General features: G+C 45.4%; 1 protein-coding gene across 1 annotated transcript in view; it reads left to right on the forward strand.

Moving 5' to 3' along the window:
• Positions 1 to 25,892, forward strand: part of Actn2 (actinin alpha 2) — a 67,103-nt gene that overhangs the window by 14,535 nt on the left and 26,676 nt on the right. The window contains 6 exon segments of the mRNA NM_001170325.1: positions 12,910 to 13,024; positions 14,093 to 14,212; positions 14,834 to 14,920; positions 17,415 to 17,502; positions 19,374 to 19,452; positions 22,771 to 22,852. Coding sequence (NP_001163796.1) covers positions 12,910 to 13,024; positions 14,093 to 14,212; positions 14,834 to 14,920; positions 17,415 to 17,502; positions 19,374 to 19,452; positions 22,771 to 22,852 — 571 coding nt within the window.

Here is a 25,892-nt window from a genome sequence, read left to right on the forward strand (position 1 = left end):
CGTGCGCGGTTCCCTGGCGAACAAGTTATTTTGGGAAGCGTAACTCAGGATTGATCAGATGGAGCCGTAATATGGCTGCTTACCAGTAAGTCTTTGGAGGAATTCTCCACCCATCTCATGCCAGAGTGGGCAGGCAGGTGCGACCCCACGGAACACCAAACTGAGTCGGGATCCCGGCCTAACACAACACTAACGCCTGTGTGACCAGGCTCCAGTCGCTTTCTTGTGATCCTCAAGGCTAACTCCACACCCCCAGCCCCTTAGTCTTTTACAGAGAAAAGGAATTAGACTTTCACTGTGAAGATGCTTGGCTTTGCTTAGTTTACCCTATGTTCCAAGCCTTAAGATAGTTGGGGATGAATACACAGCTCTTGTCTTCACTGTTGGGTTCGACAGTTAAAAGGAATGGCTTCCCCAAGATCAGCTGTGACCCTTCTTTAGAATAGAGAGTACATAGGGCTGGAGAGTGGCCCAGAGACAGAATACTTTACTTTACCTAGGTACTTCAGGGTCCTGGGTTCTGACCTCAGCACTGAAAAAGATCACTGGAGTCATAGAAGAGTATATATATATATATATATATATATATATATATATATATATATATATATGTGTGTGTGTGTGTGTGTGTGTGTGTGTGTGTATTCATTGAGAGTGTGTGTGTGTGTGTGTGTGTGTGTGTGTGTGTGTGTACGCGCACTTGCAAGCAGGTGCAGTCGTACCAGGGCATGCATATGGAGGTCAGATGATAACTTTCAGGAGTCTGTTCTTTTCCTTCTACCCTGTGGGGTCGGGGGGTCAAACTCAGGTTGTCAGGCTTGGTGGCCCCTTTATCTGCTGAGCTGTCACCAGCCTCTGATCTTCTTTGTTTTTTGTTTTTCCTTTCTAATTGAATTTTTGTTTTGAAGCCAAGTATGACAGCACACAAGCAGGAAGATGGATCTCTGTGAGTCCCAGGCCAGTGAGGGCTTCATACTGAGGTCCTGGCTGCTCTTCCAGAGGACCCAGGTTTAGCTCCCAGCACCCACTTAGTGGCTCACAACTGTATCTAACTCCCTCTTCTGACCTCCATGAACACAGGACACATATAAGATGGACAGACATACAGGCAGGCAAAACACTCATATCTGTAAAATAAGAATAAGAAGTTTAAAAGTTTGAGAACTTTAAGGGCATTCCTTGAGTGAGCTTGCCTTGTGAGCCAGCCTCACGACTCTTGGCATCGGTGTTACGTTCTTACTAGATAGCTTAACTCCAGGGTGAGGATGACAGGTAGGGATGAGTAGTATTGGCTGCAAAGGTTCTTGGGGATCCTCCTGAGCAGGGAGGAGATTGACAAATGGAAACTGCTTGGCCTCACGTTGAGGGGAGGTCTTTGTGAGGCAGAGATGGTGAGACAGAGAGAAATGCTAAGTAAGCCAGCCTAAAGCCGTGCATATGGAGCTCAGTATCAGAGGGAACGTGGGCACAGGGACAGCTTTCATTCATTTCTGCCCTCACTCTATAGCTAGAAAGCACTGAGGAGCCCAGGCTAGCCCAGAAATCACTGTGTAGTCCAGCCTCAGCCTTGAACTCTTGCTTGTCCTACCTTTGTCCCTTATTTTAGGATGTCAGGCATGCACCACCATCCCTGGCCATGTTGTCTTTTGAGGGAAAGTTTGACATGGGAAAAAAGGATGTAGAAAATCATAATTTAGGACAGTTATTGGCTTTGTGGGACAGAGGAGGGGTACATTCATCTAAGATCAGCAAGTAATAGATGACTTGCTCCTGTATTAATTGCTATTTACCTCGACCAAAATCAATCAAGTTTAAGTTGGGGAAGCAGATCATTGGGTAAGAGCACTTGATGTGCAAGCATGAGGACCCAAGTTCAAATCCCCTGAACCCATATAAAAGCTGGGTATGACTGCACACCTATAACCCCAGGAATGTGTAGGGGCGATGAGAAGATTTCTGGGGCTTGCTGGCTGTCAGCCTAGCTCCAAGTTTGGTGAAAGACCCTGTCTGAAAGGAAGAGAAAGATGGACTGGAACACCCAACATTCTCCTCTGACAGGCAATCATCTACACACACAGTAACCGGACGTATATCCATCTCATATATTTAAAATTAGGGTTCAAGGGGTAAAGAGCACTTGTTGCTCTTGCAGAGGACCAAGGTCCAAGTTCAGTTCCCATCATCCATGCCGGTTGGCTCTCACCGCCTGTCATTCTAGTTTCGCATGTGTACATCCTCCCACAGACATACATACAATTAAATAATAAAATAAATCTTAAAGAAGGATTATACTTTAGACTGGAGTAGTGAGTGTTTAGCCTGCGTCTGCACATCTTTACAAGGAAGACTCTATTAATAAAGACAATTCTTAGATAAAACCATATAAGGGAATCCATGTTAAAGATGTTCACTAGCCTTGAGCTAGTGGCAGTCCCCTGCTTCAGCCTCTTAAGTTCTTTAATTACAGGTGTGAGTCACCATGACCAGCTTAGACAGGCAAGTTCTCATTGTTGTCATGGCTGTGACTGCAGACCGCCGATGAGCACACATCACCTTGGAGCCCAGGTCTCTCCCCGTGGAACTCGACCTTGTCAGCCAGTTCCCACCTCTGTGTGCCATAGCTAGAATTTCTTTCATCCTTTCTGGAGGGTATTTTATTATTTCACTTATGTAAGTATGTGTTTGTATGTGTTGAAGGTGGGTTGGTAAGGGGTGTGTGTGTGTGTGTGTGTGTGTGTGTGTGTGTGTGTGTGAAGGCCAGACATCATGTCTTCTCTATGGCTCTCCATCATAATCTGTGAGGCAGAGTCTTTCTGACCTGAGCTCACCATTTATTTATTTATTTATTTATTTATTTTTTGCTGGCTGGCCAGTGAGCCCCTAGAGGTGGGTGCTGGGGATCTGAGCTCAGGTCCTCGTGCTTTAGCCATTGAACTGTCTCCCTATTCCCCTTTTCTGGATGTTTTGAACAAGATTCCTGTGTCTCAGAGAGGTCATGCCTCAAACCCTCATTCATCTGGATAAATTCAGCTCTGTTGAAAATGGGAGAAACATTATCTCCTGCTACACAACTTTTTGGCACTTGCATTTCTGAATTTTTGAGCAGCCTGTGGGCTAGACAGAAGGCAGGGTTGTGAGTCTGGCAGTTGAAGCCTCAAGTTCTCAGTTCAGAATTTCTGATTAAGGCGAGGTCTGGATAAGGCTGTCTTTCTAAGTGCTTGGGGAGCCATGGTTAGCCTACCCACTTGATGAGCCATGAGTGGATTCTATTTTTACAGATCCCCTCCAGTGGATAGCCTGTTATTTTTGTGCTCTCTCTCTCTCTCTCTCTCTCTCCCCCCCCCCCGTCATCTCCCCCCCCCCGTCATCTCCCCCTCCCCCTCCTCCTTCCCCTCCCCCTCTCCTTCTCTCCTCTCTCTCAGCTTACATATTCTTTCTCAATGTCTGTGAATTCTGCAGTTAAGCTTGGCATAAATGTTTTTTAAATGTAGAACTTGTACCGGTACATGGTCTTATCATTCTTTAAATTCAAACAAACAGCTTGATTACACCTTGAATGTTTGCCCAGTAAGACCATATTCAACAACAAATTTTCAGGCATGGTGGTAACTCATGCCTGTGATCCTAGCAATGCCAAGCTGGAGCAGGAGGACTGCTAATTTGAGGCCAGCCTGGGGTACAGAGTGAAACCTTGTCTCAAAGAGAGAGCATAGGCTGGGGTAAATCTCCGATGGTTTCAGTGCTTGTTTGCATGCAGGAGGCCCTGGGATTTACTTTAATCCCAACACTCACTTGGGAGGTGGAGGCAAGAGGACTGGGAGTTTGGTTGGGAATTTGAGACCAGCCTGAGACCTTGTCACCAACAAACCCCAGACAAGAAATGGTTGTGGCCTGCCACCACACCCCAGCGACTGCTCCAACTGAGATCAGTGAGTCCTGCTTTTCTTCATTGTTGGTTTCACCAGCATCTCCTGAGTGTTTTTGAATGAAGATGGCAGGCTTCTAGAAGCCCTTGAGACATTTGTTGGTATTCATGACCTGAAGACTTAGGGGTCCCGAGGCTTTAGATAGAAGGCAGTACTGAGTGCTGTCAGGTAGGATGTGCTGGAGCGAGTCTACAGAGACCTCCTTCTCCTGCCCCTTCCACAGCATCTTTGAGTCACTACATTGGAACCATTTGCTATCCTTGAGCCTCAGTTAAAAGCAGCCATGTTTGCTAATGAAATTCCAATGTACTCATGGCCGAGATTGTGGAACTGGGAACTCTAAAGTGAGCGGGACAGGCTCTGCTCCTCTGGGTGATGTGAGGAAAGCAGCATGGGAGTGTATCCAGTGCATTACAATGGTGTCCTGGTTTAAATGTAGCTTTATTTAGTTTTCCCTTAGCAATAAGTTTCTTTTAAAAAAAATACACACACACACACACACACAAAGAAAGATTCCTCTTATTAGCAAAACTGATGAGCTGAATATTTTTTATCAGATGAAGTTGAAAAACAAAACCCAAAATATAATAACAGTGCTGCCTGTTCTCTCCATAAATCTAGAAGAGATGATGACTTGGCACCTCTCTAGATTCTTGGAGCAGAGACCTCGGATCCCTGACTAGCAACCTCTGATGAGCTGTGCTGAGCGCCAGTGCATTTATCTTTAGATATCAGAGCTGGGATATCTCCCGGGCTCAGGCAGTCTTAAATCACAGCTAGGGGTTGTTTCTCTGAGACACCTTGCCCTACCCCAGCAAGAGTCTAAAGTGGCTTGATTCATATTCGTTCGTTCATTCATTCATTCATTCATTCATTCATTCATTTCTTCACTCAGATATTCATCCAAACATTCATTCATTCTCTCCTTCCTCCCTCCTCTCCTTTCTTCCCTTCCTCCTCTTTCTCTCCCCGACTTCCTTTCCTCCTTCTCTTTCTTTTATAAGACAGGGTCTCACTGTAACTTAGGCCCACCAGGAATTTGCTCGGTAGTCAGGGGTGGCTGACCTGTGCTTCCCCATGCCACAGTGTCTAACAGGATCTTGGAGATTACGCAGAGATTTGTGGGCAGAGAATTAAACAACTCCTTACTATATAGCGAGATGCCTGGCTGTATAAATTATGAGACCATCGAGGTTCTGAGTGGACTTCAAGGCACCTGGTAATTGATAGTAACTGGCTTGCAGGGTCCTTAGGGTTAATGTTCCTGATACATCCTTTGCTTTAATTTACCTATTTTCACCCCAGGGATGGAACCCAGGACCCCGTGCATACTAAACTAAACTAAAGAGGCAGCCTCCCACTAAGCTGTATCCTGCTTTGGTGACGTTTTAAGATTCTATGATCAGTTGGAAAGTGTACAGCCTTGAAGTCATGGTCCTTTTTTTTCCCAGTTGGATGACTGTTGAGTCTCATGGTTAATGTTTTGTCACTATTGTGAGTGCCATCTGGGTCCAGAGACTTCCTGAATGAAATACAGGCCAGAAAAACACTTTCCTTCATATTTTCCAAGATGGTGGAATGTCTGGATATGTAATTTTTTTTTGAGAGAGAGACAGAGGCAGAGACAGAGACTCTCTCTCTCTGTGTAGTCTTGGCTATCCTGGAACTTGCCATTAGAGCAAGCAGGCCTTGAACTCGAAGAGATCCCCACCTCACCTCTGCCTCCCAAATGCTGGAATTAAAGATATATACCACCACAACCAGCTGGATATTTAAGTTTAAGGCCACTCAGCTTCTTGGTGTGTGTGTGTGTGTTGCTACACTTCTGTGCATGCATGTGTCTGGAGGTCAGGGTCAATCTCAGATGTCTCTTCAGCAGCTACATGGTTGCACTGTTGGCTTCTAATGTGGCTTTCCAGGTCTGCAATTGGCTGGGGTTAGCACTATAGCATTCATATGGACCACACAGTGTCACTCTCTGTGTGGTGTTTGCCCGATCAAGGTTTTTCTATCAGAGTCAGGAAGGGTCATCGAGAGGCAGGCCCTTCCCCTTGTAGCAGCCTCATGGATGAGTGGCGGGGGTTTCCACCTTCAGAGGGCTAGGCCATCTACTTCTGAAGGGACAGAATGACCCTTATCGATGGCAGTGCTAAACAAACATATCCTTTTAAGAGTGAGCTCTGCCCTCCCACTTCTACCTGCGCAAAAGGTAGAACTTCACTGAACACACGGGCAGCTCTCGAGAACCTTTCCTTCTGCAGTATTGATCAAGAGCCAGGAAGCTGATCAGAAGGAATCTTGGCAAATTTATGAAGTAGAAAAGAAGACACTATTAAAGCAGTCTTTATAAATAGAAAGGTAAATGGAGCATTTAAAAATCAGCTTAACAAAATTGTGTTTTTAATATAAATGTCTTAAAATACTTTTTCTCTTTTTTTGGTTAGACTGTGTTCAGAATCAACCTGCCAGGTAGCACGCCCACTCCTGTATTTCTTCTCCTGATAACCATTTGAACTGTTTCATAATGCTGCTCATGGCAGTGACTGTGTCTGTTTTATAGCTGGAAACCACCACCATGTGAAGGACAAATAATTGCACAGTGTCACAGTTAGAAATAGAATGTGAGTTCCAAACCATGGCTTCAGGCTGGATCTGGCTTCCTGCCCCATCCTCCCTGCTCCTTTTTGGGAAATTTTGGCCGTCCCACCTGAAGGTTTCAGGCCAGGGCAAGTGTCAGGGCACATGTAGAAGACACAGTGTATGCTTTTTATCACCCCCAACCCCCACAGGACAGATGAGCACAAGTAACCTCAGGTACTTGCATGCTTTCATGGTTCCTGACCACGCCCCTCTGCACCATGCTCTCTTATCACTGGTAGATTCATAAGCCCTCCCTTCCCTTGCCCATCGCATTCAGAAAAACCCTAAGGAGTTTCTTTCCATTTTAGAGGTCATGTCTGAAATGTGTATTATATGTAGTATAATGTATGTATGTAGTACATATGAATATAGATAGCAGTATAGTTCTCATTATTGTTAGAAAAGCTGGGCAAAGAAATAGAAAATAAGTGCATTAGTATGTTGTCACAATTTTTTGTGTGGAGATTAGGGAAGGGGTGGTGATGGTTGAATTCAGAGTGACAGAGCCAGGCCTGGTGGCACAGACCTATACTCCCAACTGCTTAGAAGTCTGAGGCAGGAGAATTATATGTCTAAGACTTGTCTGAGAGCTACAGAGTGAATCTTTCAAGTTTGGGTAACTCAGACTCTTCTGCTCTGTTTTTACTGAAGAGGCTCAGTGGTAGAGCACCTGCCTGGTGATCCTACATTCAGGCTCAAGGAACATAGTAAAATGGGGTGAGAGTGGGCATTGAATGAAACAGACTCTTGCTAGAACCATGATTACTTTTCGGATTCTCATCTGGGCTCCCATCTCTTAAGATACACACACCAAGGAGAAATGGTAAAAATTACACACACACACACACACACACACACACACACACACACACACACGCATGAAAACAAAACAAAACAAAACCATTAAGAGATGACTCAGTGGTTAAGAACACTGGCTGTTCTTCAAAGGACCCGAGTTCAAATCTCAACCATGTGTAGCTCACAAACCTCTGTCACTCAAGTTCCAGGGGGTCTCGCACCCTTCTCTGGCCTCAGTGGGCACAAGGCATGTACATGGTACATAGATATATACCTGCAGGCAAAACATTTATTTGCACAAAATCTAAAAAATGTAAATCACAGATGCAACTACTTTTGCTTAAGAATTCCTCATGGAAATAAATTGTTATGAGTGAATAGAACATAAATAGGTAAAATTAACTGAAAAATGAAGCCAAGGACCAAACAGCAGTTGAATGGCACAGGTTCCTCAGTTCAGAGCTAAGTTATGCTCATCATTAAGTAACCACATTGTTCTGTGTTATAATCTCACTGTGGGGAAAGCAGTGGACTCAAGTCCTTTGTGAAAGACGGACTGTCCTTTCCTGCTTTTAAATGAACCGTCCTCTCACCTGTGCTCCTGGAAAACCTCTCAGCTCATCACTGGTTGCCATGTCTCAAGATCTGAGGAGCATTTTCCCCCTTGAGCCTCTGGGTGGAGTCCAGCTTCTGGGTGGAGTCGGTAGAAGTAAAGACCAAGGTGGTCTAAGCATCCTGCAGTCTTACCAGATGAAAGCGAGTGACTGACAAGTTACCGGAACAGGGCTGGAATCTTGGTCCAACAACTGGACAACTTGGTCTGCTGCTTCCTGGGCTTAGAGAATTCCCATCTGAGTCCAGGGATGACCACCACTGGAAGGAGAAGCCAGCTTGTGCCAATAGACTGCTCATAAAGCACCTGGAGGGGTTGTGGTTCTTTGTTCTAGAAAAGGATTCTGTATTTCCTGCAATTGCCTAAGGACCATACCTAGCATCTCTTTGCTGTGAAAAACACCTGACAGACACCCAGACTCTACTATAGTCATCAGAGCAGTGAAGGCCTGACGACGAGAGCAGTTCTATCTGCATCGGCAGGAACCAGAAGGTGGCTGGTCACATTATAGCTATTCAGGAGGCACGGGAGGATGCTGGCCTTCAGCCTGCCTTCTCCTTTTCCCCCTTTCTTCCTATTGTTTTTATTAAGTTTGGGGCTCTAACCCATGGGATGGTGTCCCTCGCAGTCAGGGCGTATCTTTCTTCCTCCCTGTCCCTCACCAGCATGCCTAGCAGTGCAGATCCTAGGTGATTCCAAACCCAGTCAAGTTGATTAATCTTCACACCTACAGAGGCAGTGTCTGCGCTCTTTTATTTCTGGAACTTCAACCTTAGTTTCTTTGGAGCTGATAGAGATTAGACTTGCTTGTCTATCCTTTCTGGGAAATAGATGGTTTGGGGTTTCTCCTCGTGGGTGACTGAATTCTTGTTTCGCTTTGTTTTGTTTTAATAGTGTGTGTGTGTGTGTGTGTGTGTGTGTGTGTGTGTGTGTGTGTGTGTGTGTAAGTTACAGGACAACCTTTAGGAGTCAGTTTTCTCCTTCCACCATAGGCTTAGCTACTGCTTTTGTTCCCTGGACCATCTCCCCAAACCCTCCTTCCAACAGGTTTTTATATCTACCTCATACCCTTTTTTGACTCTGGGCCTTGGTATGTAGCACAGACTGACCTTGTATTTATGGTCCTCCTGCCTCAACCTCACAAGTGACTGGGATTACATTCACATGCCACCGTGCTTAGCTAAGTGCCCCTTTCTGGGTTGTGTAAAATGCTCGGACTTACCACTAGGTGCAGAGGAAAGGGAATAGCGAGGTAGAAGAGGGTTTGAGCTGCAGGGAAGATGGAGGAGGATCTCAGATTGGCCCGGCAGCTTCGGGGTGGGGAACTTCAGCGTCTTTTCAGACAGGGCATCTGGATAGCGAATCTAGTCCTCAGGTGCCTCCTGAAGATGGTCTTACCTCCGTGGCTATTTGAGTTCTCCAGGGTTCCACTCCCATGGGCCTTTATTATATATGTTGCTGTAAATTAATATATATCACTAAGTGAGAATGCGTACAAAAAAAGCTTCAGAAGGTTGTAGAGCTTTGTTGCTGTCCTGTGGGTCCTAAGGATCCAAACACTTTCCCCAGAAGCCTCTGTGATGGGAAAGACATAGAAACAGTGTTTCTCATCTGTGACAATGAAAACCGTGAACAGAATGACAGTTAAACATCTAAGAAACCTGTAATTCCACTTCATTATACATTATTCAGCAGCCTTTTCCTAGCAACTACCCCGGAGCCCTTTGAGCCCCCTTTCCATGGTCCCCAGTCACTCCCTTCCCTTGGTGCTTGGAACTCAGTAAAGATAGGTGTTGCTTCTGGGGCTACACCCTGCCAAACACACTGGTTGCTTAGATTACACTCGTTCTCTGCACTCGCACAACGGAGTAGTATATGAGATAGGAAACCTCCACTGATAGGTATGCCCGAGAAAAGACTTATCAGAGTGGTTTTCGCAGCATTCCATGGGGGATTAGAAGCCTGTGCTGATGTCCCGGGCAGCTCTGGGGCTATCTCCAGAAGTGCTTCTGACACTCTGACTGTCAGAGGAAGTAAAAGATAAGACACCAAGTACCACAGCTTGTTCTTTTCAAAGTGGAGCCTAAATAAAAGAAACGCTACAAATGTTTACCTTGTCATATTTTCCTCTCAAGACTTGGTATTCTACAAGGTCACACTTACGTAATTAATCTTGATGTTATCAGTTAACTAAGAGCACCTGCCCCGGGTAGTTTTGTTCTTCTGTAATGTTGTTTCTTAAAAATCCTTTAATTTTTGCAAAGCATGTGTGTGCGTGTGCGTGTGTGCGTGTGTATGTGTGTGTGTGTGTGCACGCGCGCGCATGTGTCCCTATCCGAGCATGCACACTCACAAACCATGGTGTATAAATGGAGTCCATAGAGCATCTTGCAGGAATTGATTTTCTCCTTCGACCGCGTGGATCTCAGAAATCTCAGACATTTTAAGTCATCAGGCTTGATGGCAAACTCCTTTACTGCTGAGCCATATTGCTGCTGCCTCTGATTTCTGGTGTTGTTGTTGTGTTGTTTTTCCTGGGCTGGCCTCAAACTCTGTATGTAGCCACGGGTGACCTTGAACTCCTTATTCTCCTGCTTCTGTTTCCTGTGTGCTGGGGTTAGAACCTGTTTTTATTTGGTTATTTGGTACTGGAGACCAAACCCACAGCTAATGCGTGCCAGGCAAGCACTCCACCAAATGAACTACACCCGCCAGCCCCCTAAGTACATTATAATTAATTGGATTACTCTTAAGTAATGTTCTGGAAGCCATCTTACCTTACTGTCTAGAACGATACTGGGGATGCCCCATGGCTGGGCCACTCCATACCGAGTACTTGAAAGATGCTGGTGCAACGTAGAGGCTACGTTTCAGTTGACTTTTCCTTTACATAGCTTAAGTTTCAATAGCTACTTGGAACTAGAGAAGCCCACATTGTTGGGTTCTAGGTCTGCAGCGGCTTCCATGTTTATTACTAAAGCTCAAGCATGTTTAGGAGAAGTAATTATTCATTTAAGCTCTTGGGACAATTTGATGCCTGTAAATCTGAGAAAATGCTTACACATTTTGTCACTAAATTTATAGCAGTTTCATGTAGTTCTTGACCAGAGTGATTGCTAAATTCAAAAGTCCTTATAACCTGGGAAAATTGTTTTTATGGGCACCAGGCTTTTTCTGGCCCTGTTTGGAAGCCGCCTGTTTGGGAGAGGTTGATTTGCCTCATCATGAATACAGAACCTCCTCGTGTGTTCCCTACCTACCCTCCCCATTTATCATGCTAGGCACTCTGTTCTTAAGCCCAGCAGCTGTTGTGAATGGGGACAGTTTGCATTCTTAGCCAGCAGCTGCCCAAAGCATTTCTAATCTGGTTTTGGCAGGAAATAGCACACAAGTGAAAGCCAAATTAAAAGAAGCTTGAAAAATAACAGACTAACTTAGGGCAGCACCAAGGTACCGTCTGGTTTCCACTGCAGATTATATGAGTAATTTGTTAACATGACAGGGCCCAGAGGCACTCTGGGGTTGGGGCCACGTGTGATCAAGTTTAAAATCCAGGGTCTAGACACTGAAGACAGAACTTCAAGGTTAAGACTTCATACTACTCTTCAAGGGGACCCAAGTTCAGTGTCTATCACACCCCTACTGGGTGGGCGGCTCACAACCATCTGCAACTCCAGCTCTAGGTGATCTGACACCTTCTTCTGGGCTCCATGGGCACCCACAGTCTCTCTCCCTCTCCCTCTTCCTCTCCCTCTCCCTCTCCCTCTCCCTCTCCCTCTCCCTCTCCCTCTCCCTCTCCCTCTCCCTCTCCCTCTCCCTCCCCCTCCCCCTCCCCCTCCCCCTCCCTCTCCTTGTCTCTCTCTGTCTCTCTCTGTCTCTGTCTCTCTGTCTCTGTCTCTCTCTCTCTCTCTCTCTCTCACACACACACACACACACACACACACACACACTCTCTCTCTCTCTTAAAAAAAAACTTTAGGGGGTTGGGGGTTTAGCTCAGTGGTAGAGCGCTTGCCTAGGAAGCGCAAGGCCCTGGGTTCGGTCCCCAGCTCCGAAAAAAAAGAACCAAAAAAAAAAAAAAAACTTTAGTAAACACAGAATCTAACTCAAGGCCTAGAATAGGCTTAGAGGAGGTTATTACTATTTTTATTATTTAAACGATGTGCTACAAATCCGTTTTAATTGATTTAGCTAAGAACTTAAAATTATTGTTCCTTCAAGATAAACTACTCATTGATAATTAGTGGTTAGGGGTCCCTCCCCTCCCCTGCTGTGAGCTACACAATGTCACCCACTCTCTACAGAAAGCTGCTTCACATTTTTCAGCATTACTTATGTATCTGTTTGGTAGGCACACTTTTCCTGAATGCAAGGAAGAAAAGCATATTCTCCTTTAGTCTCTTTCCTTCAAAGTGAGAGCTCTTCAGCAGGCACAGGTATGGGTGTCGATGGGGAGCCAGTGTTCATCGAAGGTAAATGCTCCTCAGGAGGTGCTGGAGCTCTACCAGCTCAGCTTGTAAAGGCACTTGTTGCCAAGCCTGACAACTGCAGTGCTATTCCTGGGACCACATAGTGGGAGGAAAGAATGGACTGTCATTCATAGGTTGTCCTATAGGACTCTTATGGGACTCCCTAAAGCCCGTTCTCCAATTTCCACAAGGGTATCTCTCTCACACAAAAATAAATAAATGTTATTTCTTTTAAGTTCTTCAAGTTGTAGTTGCAAACAAATTAATTTTGTCCCTAAAGAGATTTCGCCTTGTGCTTACCTTTGCGTCTCCAACTCTTCTCTACATGGAATCCTGCTTCCTGTAGAAGGCCCAGGGAGCTGTGGGCTCTGATGGACCCTTTAGAAGGTTCCGTGTGCTGTCCATGAAGGAGAGGTCCTCCAGGCGCCTGGCCTGTGCTTACCGAGTCTGGTTTTCCTTGCAGACTTTCACTGCCTGGTGCAACTCGCACCTGCGCAAAGCCGGCACCCAGATCGAGAACATAGAGGAGGATTTCAGGAATGGCCTCAAGCTCATGCTGCTTCTGGAAGTCATCTCAGGTGACTGTGCTGGCTCCAAGCTGTTTGTTTGTTCCTGTTATAAAAGAAGAATGGGCTCTATATAAAATGGACTTAAAATGTTTAGGACTGGACGTGACAGTACTTCTCTACAATTCCAGTCTGAGTCAGAAGGGTCACCCCTGAGTTGAGGCCAGCCTGGGTTACGTAGGGAATTGTAGGCCAGCCTAGGGCACATGGTAAGATCCCGTCTTTAAAAAGCAAAAACAATGGGCTGGAGAGATGGCTCAGTGGTTAAGAGCACCGACTGCTCTTCTAGAGGTCCTGAGTTCAAATCCCAGCAACCACATGGTGGCTCATAACCATCTGTAAATGAGATCTGATGCCCTCTTCTGGTGTGTCTGAGGACAGCTACGGTGTACTCATATATAATAAATAAATAAATCTTTTAAAAAAAAACCCAACTTTGTTTAAAAACAAAACAAAGATCCAGTGAAACAAAATAATATACCGCACATCTCAAAACATGGGAGTAAAATGGATACTTGTATGTTACCTGCCACACTGCCTGCTTCATCTTTAGTATGGAGTCCAGAAATAAATGACCTCTGGTCTCGGCCAGTACGTGTGTTTCTCAGGACTCTGAAACATGTGCAGAGATCACCCTGGGCTTGGGTGTAGACTGGGCAGGCTGGGTGGCCCTTGAGGAGATGTGGCTGGGAAGGAGAATGGAAGGCCTACTCAGCTTCAGAGAGCTTCATGACCAGATGTCTAAGAAGAGCTCTGGCAACCACTTTGGTGACTCAGGCATCCTCTAACAGTTAGCCAGCACCTCTGAATGCTCCAGGGCCTCTAACTGGCTTCTTTCTTTATCAATGTGAAACCTGGCCTGTGGCCAGATCCAACACTGGTCGGTCTGCAAAGGGTGTGGTAGCTTTATCTGTCCTCTTGGGCACATTGGTCTTGAATGTGTTCCCTTAGGGGAAACCAGAAACATGTCAGAAGCAATAGAGTGATTACCCCCTCTTAAGGAAAGCCTAGGCTCTAGTTTTCGATCCCTTGATTCACAACCAAGACAGTATCCTGCATGATTCTCTTTTCTTCCTTCAGGGGAAAGGCTTCCCAAACCTGACCGGGGCAAAATGCGGTTCCACAAGATTGCGAATGTCAACAAGGCTTTGGATTACATAGCCAGCAAGGGAGTGAAATTGGTATCTATTGGGGCTGAAGGTAGGTGAGAGGTGACCGCTTCTCCTCCCTCCCACCACGCTCCATGCCTGCCTGTATCATGCCCCCTTCTAGGCACTGTCCACAGACATGTACCAGGAATGGGCACCAGGTTCTACACTTACTGGTTAAAGAAAAATAACATCAACTGTCATACCTTGTCTTCTTCAGATGTGTTACTGGAGATTCATGTCTGAATGACTAGGTTAGGAACTGATCAACAGGACTCAGTGTGGTGCCGACACAAATCCATCATTCCAGAACTTTTTGAGTTTGTTCTGGGCTACACTGGGAGTTCAAGGCCAGGAGCTGAGAATGCTGAGTCCTCTCACTGCCATTTAGGGAAGGTTGCAAGAGGGGTCAGGGCCGAGACTAGAATGACTTCTCTCTGATGGAGTCTCAGAACACCGAGGTGGTCTGCATTGATGAAGCATTTGTAAGACTGGTGCTTAAATCATTAACTCAGAACTCACAGAAACCGGAGCCATTTGCTTATAAATGCCACACAACCAGATGCTCAGCGATGCCTGTTTAAACAGACGGGTCCTCTCCCATGTACCCTTGCCAGCAAGCCGTGTACCAATTTTTGTCATCTGTCCATTAGCTTGTTTTTCTTACCCACAGAAATCGTCGATGGCAATGTGAAGATGACCCTGGGTATGATCTGGACCATCATCCTCCGCTTCGCCATTCAGGACATCTCAGTGGAAGGTAAAATTCATGGATGGCGGTCCAAGCTGCCTAATTCGGAAATTGAGCTTATAAATTGAATTTTGAGTAGGATATTGTGACTTTGAACCGTCACTTGCACGATCAAATGAGAGGCATCTGGGTTGAGTTTTCAAAAATTTTATATTTATATGGGAAAATACCATGGCAGCGCTGTTCTATTCTTGGGGTGGAATCACTTTGCAAGAGATGAACACACGTTCCGAGCAGACGGTGTCTTTAACATAGGTTTCTACTGCATACTGTACTAGGATGTTCTCGAATGTGCTAATGAAATAGGCAGAGGGTTTTCTTTCTTTGTATTCTCTATCCTTTCTTCCTCCCTCCCTCCTTCCCTCCCTTCTTCCTCCTTCCCCCTCCCTTCCTCCTTCCCCCCTCTTTCCCTCCCTATTTCTTCTTCCTTCTCTTTCTCCCTTCACTGGGGATTAAACTCAGGGCCTTGCACATGCTAAACACGTTTCACCACAGAGCCATCCCCTCAACCCCCTAGGGCAAAGTTCTTTAGGCTTACAGCCAGAACACTTTAGTTCCATTAATACTAATAATAAAAGTTGGACGAGGTGGTTGACACCTATAAGCCTAGCACTCAGGAAGTTAAGACAAGAGGATCACAAGTTTGAAAACACCTCAGGCTTCATAGTCTGACCATCCAGTCCTATGTTGTCCCTGTTTCACCCCTAAAACATTCTTTACATTCCCTCCAAAAAAGGAAGAGAAAGAAAAAGGGGAAAAAAAACCCAAAAACCAAGATTTCCTAGCTCAGCCACAGAGCCTTCAAAATAGTGAGCTCTACAAAGTGGGTTTAACTGTTTAGGTATTTAAATTTAGTGGGTAAAAACTGACACAATTATGGCAAATTACTGTTTTTTGATAACTTGGGAACCTTTAGGAAGCATCCTGTTATTTTCATTAGCATGAAGAAATGCACTGTAATAGAACCACGTTGTGCAGGAGTTTTCAAATGTAGACCGTGTGCTCTTCAAACTGGCTGTCATTTCTGAGCCCGGATTGAGGTTTAAATGTCATTACATCTCGGTTTGATGTTTTAGATGACATAAATGGGTTTGGTGTTCTAAAAATGGAATCACTTAAGTGAATTAGAAAGTTCTCTAAGGGCACATGCTGCGGGCTTCTTGTCACCCAGTACAGTAAGCAGGGAAGTGGCTTGTTAAAAAGATTTATTTTAGTTTTAATTACATATATGCATGTGCCTGTGAGTGCAGGTGTTCTTGGAGGACAGAAGAGAAAGTCAGATTCCCTGGTGCTGGAATTATAAGTAGTTATGAGCTGCCCAACATGGGTGCTGGCAACTGAAACAGATACACTCTTTCTGAGCAGTGTCAACACTTGACTACTGAGCCTGCTCTTCTGCCCAGCCCCAGTGGGAGGGTCTTAATGATTGACTACTGAGCCTGCTCTTCTGTCCAGCCCCAGTGGGCGGGTCTTAATGATTGCTGGCTGAGGAGTCACTAACACCACCAGGAAGACTAACGTTGGAGTCTGGGAAGACACAAACACCCAACTTCTCCACACTCAAGTTTCACCACTCAGGCTAGGTTAGCCTTTGGTGACCAAGTTAAGGGAGGCTGACTAATTGGCAGCCCATCTTGCCCTTTAACCTATTCAGCATGCTATGGTTTGAGAGATGATAAACAGACACTTCTAATTCTCAGGATGTCAAGTGTGTCAACAGCACTAAATTTGGATTTATTTGCAAGAGGTGCTCCTGAGATGACTTAGTGGGCAGGCCTAGCCTGACAACCCGAGTTGGATTTCTGGGACCCACAAGGTGGAAAAAGAGTACAGACTCCTGAAAATTGTCCCCTGGCCTCCACACGTGTGCTCAAAAATATTTAAGAAAAAGATTTAATTCTACTGATCAAACAGTTGTTAGGCTAAAAGGCACAGTAATAAATTTATTAAGGAAAAAAAGAAGGGCAGTAATAATGAGGGGGCCAAGACAGGGAAGGAGGGGTGTAACAGGCACACGGCAACAGCACATACTGATAAACACGAGTGTTTTGTTTAGAGTTGGGGGTGACCTAGGGTTGCTCTTGCCCTCTGCTGAGGAGGGGATTATATGAAATCCAGCAAATCTTCCTTCAATCAGTATTAAAGGGGTGAACTTAATTTTTTCCCCAGCTGGTTGTTTATTATTTGGTTTTTGTTGTTGTTGTTGTTTGGGTTTTTTTTTTTTGTATTTTTGTTGTTATTTGGTTTTTCCGTTGCTAGACATTGACCTTAGGGCCACAGGAGCACTAACTAGGCAAGCACTGTACTCCTGAGCTACATCCCACAGTCCTGGTTATAATTTTGTAATTAGTGTAAGGGAATTTAAAATTTAATTTCTATCAGATGTACTATGAGAATGGCATTGTCTGTTTCCCCTATATCCAAAATAAAATAACCTTTTTTTTTTGAGCACACCCTCACTCACTCCCCACCACCCACAGACCTTTTCTTGTTGTCACTGTAGAAACATCTGCCAAAGAGGGCCTGCTGCTATGGTGTCAGAGGAAGACAGCACCATACCGAAATGTGAACATCCAGAACTTCCACACCAGGTAAGCGCTATGACCCTCAGGCCCTGCCTGTCCCCCAGAGCCCACGAAGGTCAGGAGAACCATGTGGCTTTTAGCAGTATCTCTCCTATCCAACAGCTGGTTTACATGGGAGAAGTGAAGCAGTATTTCCCCAGTGCTCAGGGTCTCCCACAGAGACAATCCGTTAAGGTTTGCAAACATGCAGTCCTGTTTGTTAAGTGGAGGCTGTGTTGTGCCAGAGCCCTTCCCAACTGGTGGCTCCTTTGCCCCCACACTAGGAGAAGATGACAGGAAAGTTAGACTCTTATCTAGGATGGTAGAACCCCAGCAAACTCTATAGCTACTCTGGGCACTCCGGTACTCTGTCCTCTTCCTTCCTAGGCCATCAGGTTTAATTGAAGACAAATAGGAAAGTCACATTTTAAAAATGGCAGGGAACGGGACAAACAAAACCCAGGCTTGTTTTGAGAGCAGAGTGTCGCCCTAGTGCAGGTTTAGCTCCTAGGGGTTTGCTAGCACTGTCGTCTGTGAGCAGAGGCTTGGTCAAGTTTCATCCTTTGGATGGTGAGTTTCTGTGGGTCTGTGGAAAGTGAGAGAAAGGAAGGACAAAGACACAGCACAGCTGCAGATCAGGAGAGAGGTACTTCTGGCTAGTCCATTATTAGGTTAATGGCTGTTGGAGAGGGAGGGTCGATTTTCTTTAAGGGTATGACCCTCAGTATGTCAACCAATGGATGGCCCTACACTCGTGAATATATGGATAACACAAACTAGACTTGACTATTGAGAGAGAGGCAGAGACAGACAGAGACAGAGCGGAGGAGGAGAAAAGGGAGGGGAGTCAACAATTGTCGATATGATTAAAATGTACTATATGCTTATATAAAACTCTCAAAGAAGTATTTTCAAAAAATTTTATTTAAAATTATGTTAGAATATCTCCAGGATGTTAGCACCAAGCTAGGCCTTGCAAGCAGCAGAGGAGAAAGGAAGAATTCCCAGTCCCAAAGAAGCCAGGGAAGGCTGAGACAGCCAGCCAGGGTGAAAGTCAAGTTCCCCTGTTGGCCAACACTGGCCTCTTCTCTTGGTGGACCCATGCCTTTCAGAGTGATGTTTCCGTCAGGGCCATTTCCAATGTTTTGGGAAACACCTCCCATTCCCCACTCATTGGCCCTGCAGCACACTCAGAGCTGAGCATCCAAGGACTCAGTAGTAGTGTTGTCTATGCCCCAGCTGACATCCAAGTCTGCCCCATGACCCTGGCCTTCTAAAAATTAAAAGTAAACCCAGAATGGTAACCCCCAGTCTGCAGCCCAGCATTTAGAAAGCTGAGGCTGGAGGGTTCAGAGGCCATCCTGAGCCATGCTGAAGGACCCTCCCCCAAAATAATAATAAATAAATCAATAAAGGCAATCCTCCTGAGGAAAGACAGAGTAGCTGGGAACTTGTGGAGACTATAAGTACTCTAAGAACTCTCAGAGGGAGTATCTCCCAGATACACCTGGGGTCAGTATTCTTAGGGGAGGGGTTACTGGCCAGTATCAGGTAAGGACCAGAATAGAGACTGGGTAAAGAGTGAGTAGGAAACCCCAGGATTAGGAGATGGTAGGCTTGTCTTCTTTCCCATCGCTGTCTGTGCCAGCACACAGTGAACAGGGTTAGAGACTCTGGCAAGGCTGAGTCACCCGCTCAAAGCAGAAAAGAAGGGGGCAGAGAATGGAAGTGTGTATGGGAAAGTGCAAGGCTAGACCATCCAAGGGCCATTGTGGTTACTCACTGGGGAGGGGAAGGTCCCTTGGGTGCCGGACATCAGATGGGAACAGAGAGTGTCTCACCCAGGGGACCCTGGGGTCTCTTCATTAACCCACATTCTTCTCCTCTGTGTTGCGAAGCTGGAAAGATGGCCTTGGACTCTGTGCCCTCATCCACAGACACCGGCCTGACCTCATCGACTACTCAAAGCTTAACAAGGTCATTTGTTTGGGGGTGACTTTCAGTGTGCTCCACCCATCACACCCGGCATGTCACCCTGAGAATGAGCCCACAGCACTGGCCTGCACGGATGTGGGCTGCACAAAGGCTTCACATATGTTAACGGTTTTGCTTGCCAGGATTACAAAGATGGGCAGTATCTAGCTAGGGCTTGGGGGAATAAGAAAGGTTCAGTTGCCCCACCCCCACCCCTTTTAATGTGGCATCAGGAGATTATGTTTGCTAATGAAGAGTTTACTGCTGAGCCATATCCTTAGCCCTTAAACTCCCTTCACCTTTCTGGAAGATTCTCCTCTACCTGATGAGAATTGATTAACTCTTTTCTCACACAAAGGCTCATCACAACTATGTCATTGTTGATGGAGGAAACCACTTATTTATCTTACAAAAGAAGCTTTGGGGATTTTCTGGGGGGCTGGGGTGGAGAAATTAACCGTAGAAAACAATTCAGTGTACTAGGTCTTGGGATGAGGTTGGGGATGGGTGGTAGTGTAGCAACAGGGTCTCTTGTAGTTGAGGCCAGCTTTGATCTCCCGATCATCTTGCCTCAGCATCTTATATATGATGATTGCAGGAGTGCTCCTCTCCCAATCCCATTTTTAAAAGTAGTTTTAGGTCTGGAGAGGTGGCTCAGCAGTTAAGAGCTGACTGCTGTTCCAGAGGTCATGAGTTCAGTTCCCAGCAATCACATGGTGGCTCACAACCACCTGTGATGGGATCTGATGGCCTCTTCTGGTGTGTCTAAAGACAGAGACAGTGTACTCACATACATTAAATAAACAAATCTGGGGAGAGAGGGAGGGAGGGAGAAGGAGGGGAGGTAGTTTGAGAGACCCGGGTGTGATGCCCGTCATTTGGGAGGGTGAGTCAGGAGAGTAGTGAATTTGAGGGCAGTCTCCTAAGGAAAACAAGAAGGTTGTTTTAGAATGTAGGTTGTAGGACAAAGAGAAACCAGACCCTCCTCTGAAATTGCCATGCTTCAGAATAAAATGACCCAGGAAGATTTGAAACTGAGAGTATGGCAAACTCGGACATGCTTGCCTTAGGCCAGAGATTTCCTCCTGGGTGCTGGTTTGCTGAGCTGGCCATTCACGTGTGCTGTGTCTTGATTTGGAAGTCGGCTCTGTTGCATGCTGCCCTCCTGTGTGGCATGTACGGTTGTGGGGCACGTGACCTCTGGCTCCCCTCGAGGTAGCACTCCGCACCCCATCCGCACTCCCCCAGTGTGTCTTCACCGATTCAGAGCTTGTGAAGGTGGGTTTGTTCCCCAAAGATGAAGGAGGAGGTACCATAGTGGGAAGCAGAGCTTTTCAGGCTCCTCGGTGCCTATATTGTCCTGTCCTCTGAGTTGCCTTGAAATATTAAAACAAGTGTATATTTCCTCCATGAATATTTATTGAATTTGTAAAATGGAGAACTTGTTCTAAACAGATTGCTACGCTATCAAGTTAAGAGTGATCAGCTTTTATTTTGAAAGTGAATAAACTTATAAAATTTGGCATGTGCAGTGGGTAGAAAATTGGTAATATAATGACAAGTATTTTATATTCTGTTAGATCAGAATCTATTATAAGTAAATGTGCATATACATATATTCTCATTATATGTAAGCATGTGTGTAAAATAATGCATGCATATTCGTTGGAGTTTCACACTAAAGTCAATGCTTTAGATTTTGTTTGTTTGTTTGACACAAGGTCTGGCTGTATAGTCCAGGCTAGCCTTAAACTCATGGCAATTCTCCTGCCTCAGCCTCTTGGGTCCTGGGATTATAAGCATGAACCATTACACTTGGCTTTGGTTCTTATTATCCTAGCTTTGTAGACCTAGAAAGTGGGAGAGCCAGGGCGTGCCCAGGGTCACACGACTTCCCGCCTGTACCAGGAGGTACTGAATTGCTACATTTCATCTCTTTAAATGGCCACCTAAAAAACCAAGTTGTCACAAAGCCTCAGAATTACCACCCCATTTTAGGCACCCGAATCTTTCTCATATATTTTTTGAAAAAAAAAATTGTTTTTACCCAACTCATAATCTTCATAAGCACATCACAGCAGTCAGGCAAGTAAGATTTGATTAATGAGATTAAGCAAATGGCTCTATGCCTTATTAAAGCAATATTTTTTTTGCCTGATATAATTGTATGTTTTATGAGGTAAATGAAACGACACTGGGGTTCTCTTTGGGCACATCTAGAATTTTTTTTTTGAAGTCGAGACTTTCAGTCATCCCCCTGTAGTAGGGAGACTGTATATACTGCGGAGCACCGCAGTTTCTAAGATGCTCAAACGGGCCAGATGAGATGGATCAGCAGGTACAGGAGCTTGTGGCCAAGTCTGCCAACCCGAGTTCGATCCCTAGACCCATGGTGGAAGGACATTGCACCAAAGTTGTCTCTGAACTAACAACGTCTTTCATTTTTGTCTCTTACCTCCATCTGTTTCAGATCCATCAGAGTTCATCGCTTTAACAGATTAGAACAGTTTATGCTGCCTTTAGGTTTTCAGAGTTTCAGTTACACACGTCTAGCTAACATCGTTCTCTGTGTTTAGCGAATCTCACGGGGCGGAAAACATAATTTCCTGTAAAAAAAAAAAAAAAGACCGTTGTGAAGTTACTTGAGATTTTAATACTGTCACCTTTGTCCTAATTGGAGCATCATTTCTGTTTTTCATGACCACCCTGTAACGTCTCTAGCAAGCTAAGCATGACGCCCAATATCACCTGACTTTTGTCCTCCCACCCCGTGACTGCTTATATTCTGCACCAATATCGTGCTAGGTGTGGTAGTACACACCTGCAGTCTTGGCGCTTGCCAAGTAGAAGCGGGAGGGTTCAAGGTAGGGCTTTTGAGATGTGTCAGTCAAACAAACAAACAAACACTCCAATACGATCAGAGTAAACATCTTGAGCCTCACCTTCCACATCCGGAAAATGGCTTTTGTGATTTAGAATGGTGAAGTTTTCTTTCCACCTAAAAACTAAGCCCTAACATACAGACATACATATACATATATATCGGGGTGTCCTTTCTTCACCAATGACAAAATATCCGTCTACTCACCTCCTAATCCAGCATTTGCCCTCTTAAATCTTTTGCTTATGTCCCGTGAAGTGCAGCTGCATGGGTCCTGCATCTCTGTGAAGTCTAATGTTTCTCTCCATGTCTCATAAGAAGGAACGTTGTATAGCTCTAGTCCTGTGTGAGTGGGAACGTGTCCTTCCGGAAGGGCGGGGGTACGCCTTGTTTTTGCTTTGGTATCCTGACGAAAACCGGCTGTGTTGTTCTCCACACAGGATGACCCCATAGGAAACATTAACCTGGCCATGGAAATAGCAGAGAAGCACTTGGATATCCCTAAAATGTTGGATGCTGAAGGTGAGGTGAAAAGCATGCCTACCGAGTTACAGGATAAAAACCCATGGACCGTAAAAGCCATGGCGGTGGATGGGGACGCTGTAAAACCATGGGCAGGTTACATCTGAAGTACTTAGGATTCTGACAAGGTTCTGTTGCTCAACACAGTATTAGAGTTTTGTGCTTATCTTGCTCATAATGATCTCACTAAAGATTGGGCCAGCAGCACTGTAGAAAGAGGAAAAGATAAAAATCTCAGCCTTAGCTAAGAAGCGGAGTGCTTTGGTATGCGGATTGAGGTCTAGACAGCAGTGTGTAATTGTGTGTGTGTGTGTGTGTGTGTGTGTGTGTGTGTGTGAGATTGTGTGTGTGTGAGTGTGTGTGTATGTATGTGTGTGTGAGTGTGTGTGTATGTATGTGTGTGTGAGTGTGTGTGTATGTATGTGTGTGTGAGTGTGTGTGTGATTGTGTGTGTGTACAAATATGTATTAATAGCCCATGTGTATAAATATGTGTATATTTACACACGTCACATAGATAGCACCATAGCACTGGAGATTGAATCCAGGGCCTTGCACATCTGTTCACTCTACCATCTGTCCCCAGCCCTCTATTGCTTTCTATTTTCAAGTCGGGGTCTCAAGTTGGTTAACCAGGCTGTCCTTGAACTCACTCCATCGTCTAGCCAGGTTTTGAACTTTTGCTCTTACTGTTTCGGCCTCTCCAGTAATGCAGACTGTATGTCTGTATCACCAGGCTCTGACGGATTACTGTTTTTCTAAAGCAGACTTTCTGTGTTCTGTTTTGCTTCTGCTAACATCAAGCTTTTTTCTTCTCTATGTAGAAGTAAGTTTAGCAAATAAGTCTCTTTGTGAAATTACCACTTTAACAGAAAAGAAGTCTTTCCTGCTAAAAGCTGTAGAATTAAATTTAAAACATAGAACATTTGTACTTTCCTGCCTGTGGATTTATCTTCCCTTTTTACCTTGTTGCTGTTAGTATCCTCATTCTCTAATGTGAATTCTAATTAGTCATCAATCAATTCTCTGTGGGCTAAACAACCAGGACCTTTCTCTTCAGAGCTCTAAGAATGGCCTCAGTGTGTTGGTCAAGCCAAAGGCTGCTGGGAGAAGATCCTTCCCTTTTTTTTTTTTTTTTTTTAGGGTAATCCTCACCCTGTGGCAGCATTGATCCAGTTCAGTCTCTGTCTTCTCTTGGAATCTCCTTGTGTCCTGCTAGGCTAAGAGATCTGTTTGCTTTATGGTGATCTCACCTTCTGGTTCCTTTCTGGGAAGACTCTTCTGCATAAGGTCCAGTCACAGCTTTAGGAAATGTTAGTATCAGCCATTCAGCCCACAGCAGCAATTTTTCAGTTAGCAACACTGACCATTTGCTAATCCAAACCCCGTGTAATGCTCTTACTCAAACACCACCAGAAGCTCTCTTCGTGCTTTCTCCCAAGCTCTCTAGAGGGAGAAAGCCAAAAAGGAACATAGAAATGCCCCTTTCCTCTCCAAACTCTGCCCTCTCCAAACTGCGCATGGGTTCATGGAGTATCTCCACAGACCTTTCCATGTGGTAGTGAACTGCACAGAACTCCCAAATTAATATCCAGTGTGGATTAATAGACTCATGTCTCTGTTCATTAATGCCTGGCCCAAGTGGAAGGCCGGGGGAGCTTTCAAATGTAATCATGGTTGTCTGCAGGATTACTACCATGGCTGCCCTGGCCCTACTCATGTTCTCCATCATTCTTAGGTTTTCCCTTAGTCTCTGGGTCCTGGGCTGAGTATGCAGTTACCCTTGACCTTGCCCTTCTGGCTGAAGGCATGCTTTAGCTCTGTCATTTCCTCCTCCTTTTCCCTTTCCTCTCTTCTCCTTCCCCTCCTGTTCTATCCCCCCCCCCCATCTCCCTGACTTCCCTCTCTCTTCCTTCCAGTTCTCTGAGCAAGGTCTTTTCTACACTTTCCAGACTGACCTTAAATCCACTACATAACCCAGGCTGTCCCAGAACCAGGGGAAACCCCTTCCCCCACCTCCCAAGCACTGGAATCACAGGCACTTGGCACTCTGCCCGTCTATTCCCTCTCCTCCTCTTCCCTTTTAAAGACCCACAGTGCTTATACACCATGTTAGCCATGGTTGTAGAAGAGTCTTGTGTAGGAATCTCATAACTGTTGAGATCGTGATGGTCTTGGATGCAGTGCATACTGGGACATAACCACTGCATTACTGTAGATGGTTTTGTGTCTGTCCTCAGCCTCCCTGTCTTGGCAGCTTTCCTGTATCAGCTTAGTGATGACCCTTGGTAAATCCTTGTATCCCACCTGCTATTGTCACCCTCATACCCCGTGGTATTTGTGTTGGTTTCCAAATCCAGGTGTGGGCTATCCTGAGGCTAACTGATCTCCTTAGCCACGACCTTCCCTTGCAATGGAAACTGGAAACATTCTTCCCTTCCTATCTATCATACTTTCAACAGGTGATGGGAACTGTATCCACCTTGAAGTTGTTTGGAGATGAGCTCTGAGATTAAGTCTGTGGGCTTCTCCTAGACTTGTAGAGGGATCTTGTTGACCTCAGCCCTCCAGGTGATAGAAAGTCTGTGAATGTACTAGAGTCTAGGAGCCTCGTGTGCTTGACTTGTAACTAAGGCTTCTCTCCACCAGCTCTACCTTCCTTTCCTTTCCTTTCCTTTCCTTTCCTTTCCTTTCCTTTCCTTTCCTTTCCTTTCCTTTCCTTTCCTTTCCTTTCCTTTCCTTTCCTTTCCTTTGGCAGTTCTCACAAGCACTCAGAACAGAGACTTTGTAAGCACAACTTTGATTTGAGCCAGACTCAGAGAGCAGCTGCGTGGTGGGACAGGCTCCCTTCAAGACCTCTCACGGGAAGCTGTGATCAGAATCCTGCTCACTGTTGGAGCATCTAAGCACTCGAGCCTCGTTTCTTCCCACAGATTTACTACACATGGGCAGAGCTGCAGACGAAAGAGCTGCAGTAACTCACGTGGCTTCTTACTCACTGTCTTGCCTTTTCTGGTGCCCAGAGGGGAGGATGTGGAACA

This window comes from Rattus norvegicus, chromosome 17 (assembly GCF_021556685.1).
Source record: "Rattus norvegicus strain SHRSP/BbbUtx chromosome 17, alternate assembly SHRSP_T2T, whole genome shotgun sequence".
Taxonomy (NCBI): Eukaryota; Metazoa; Chordata; class Mammalia; order Rodentia; family Muridae; genus Rattus; species Rattus norvegicus.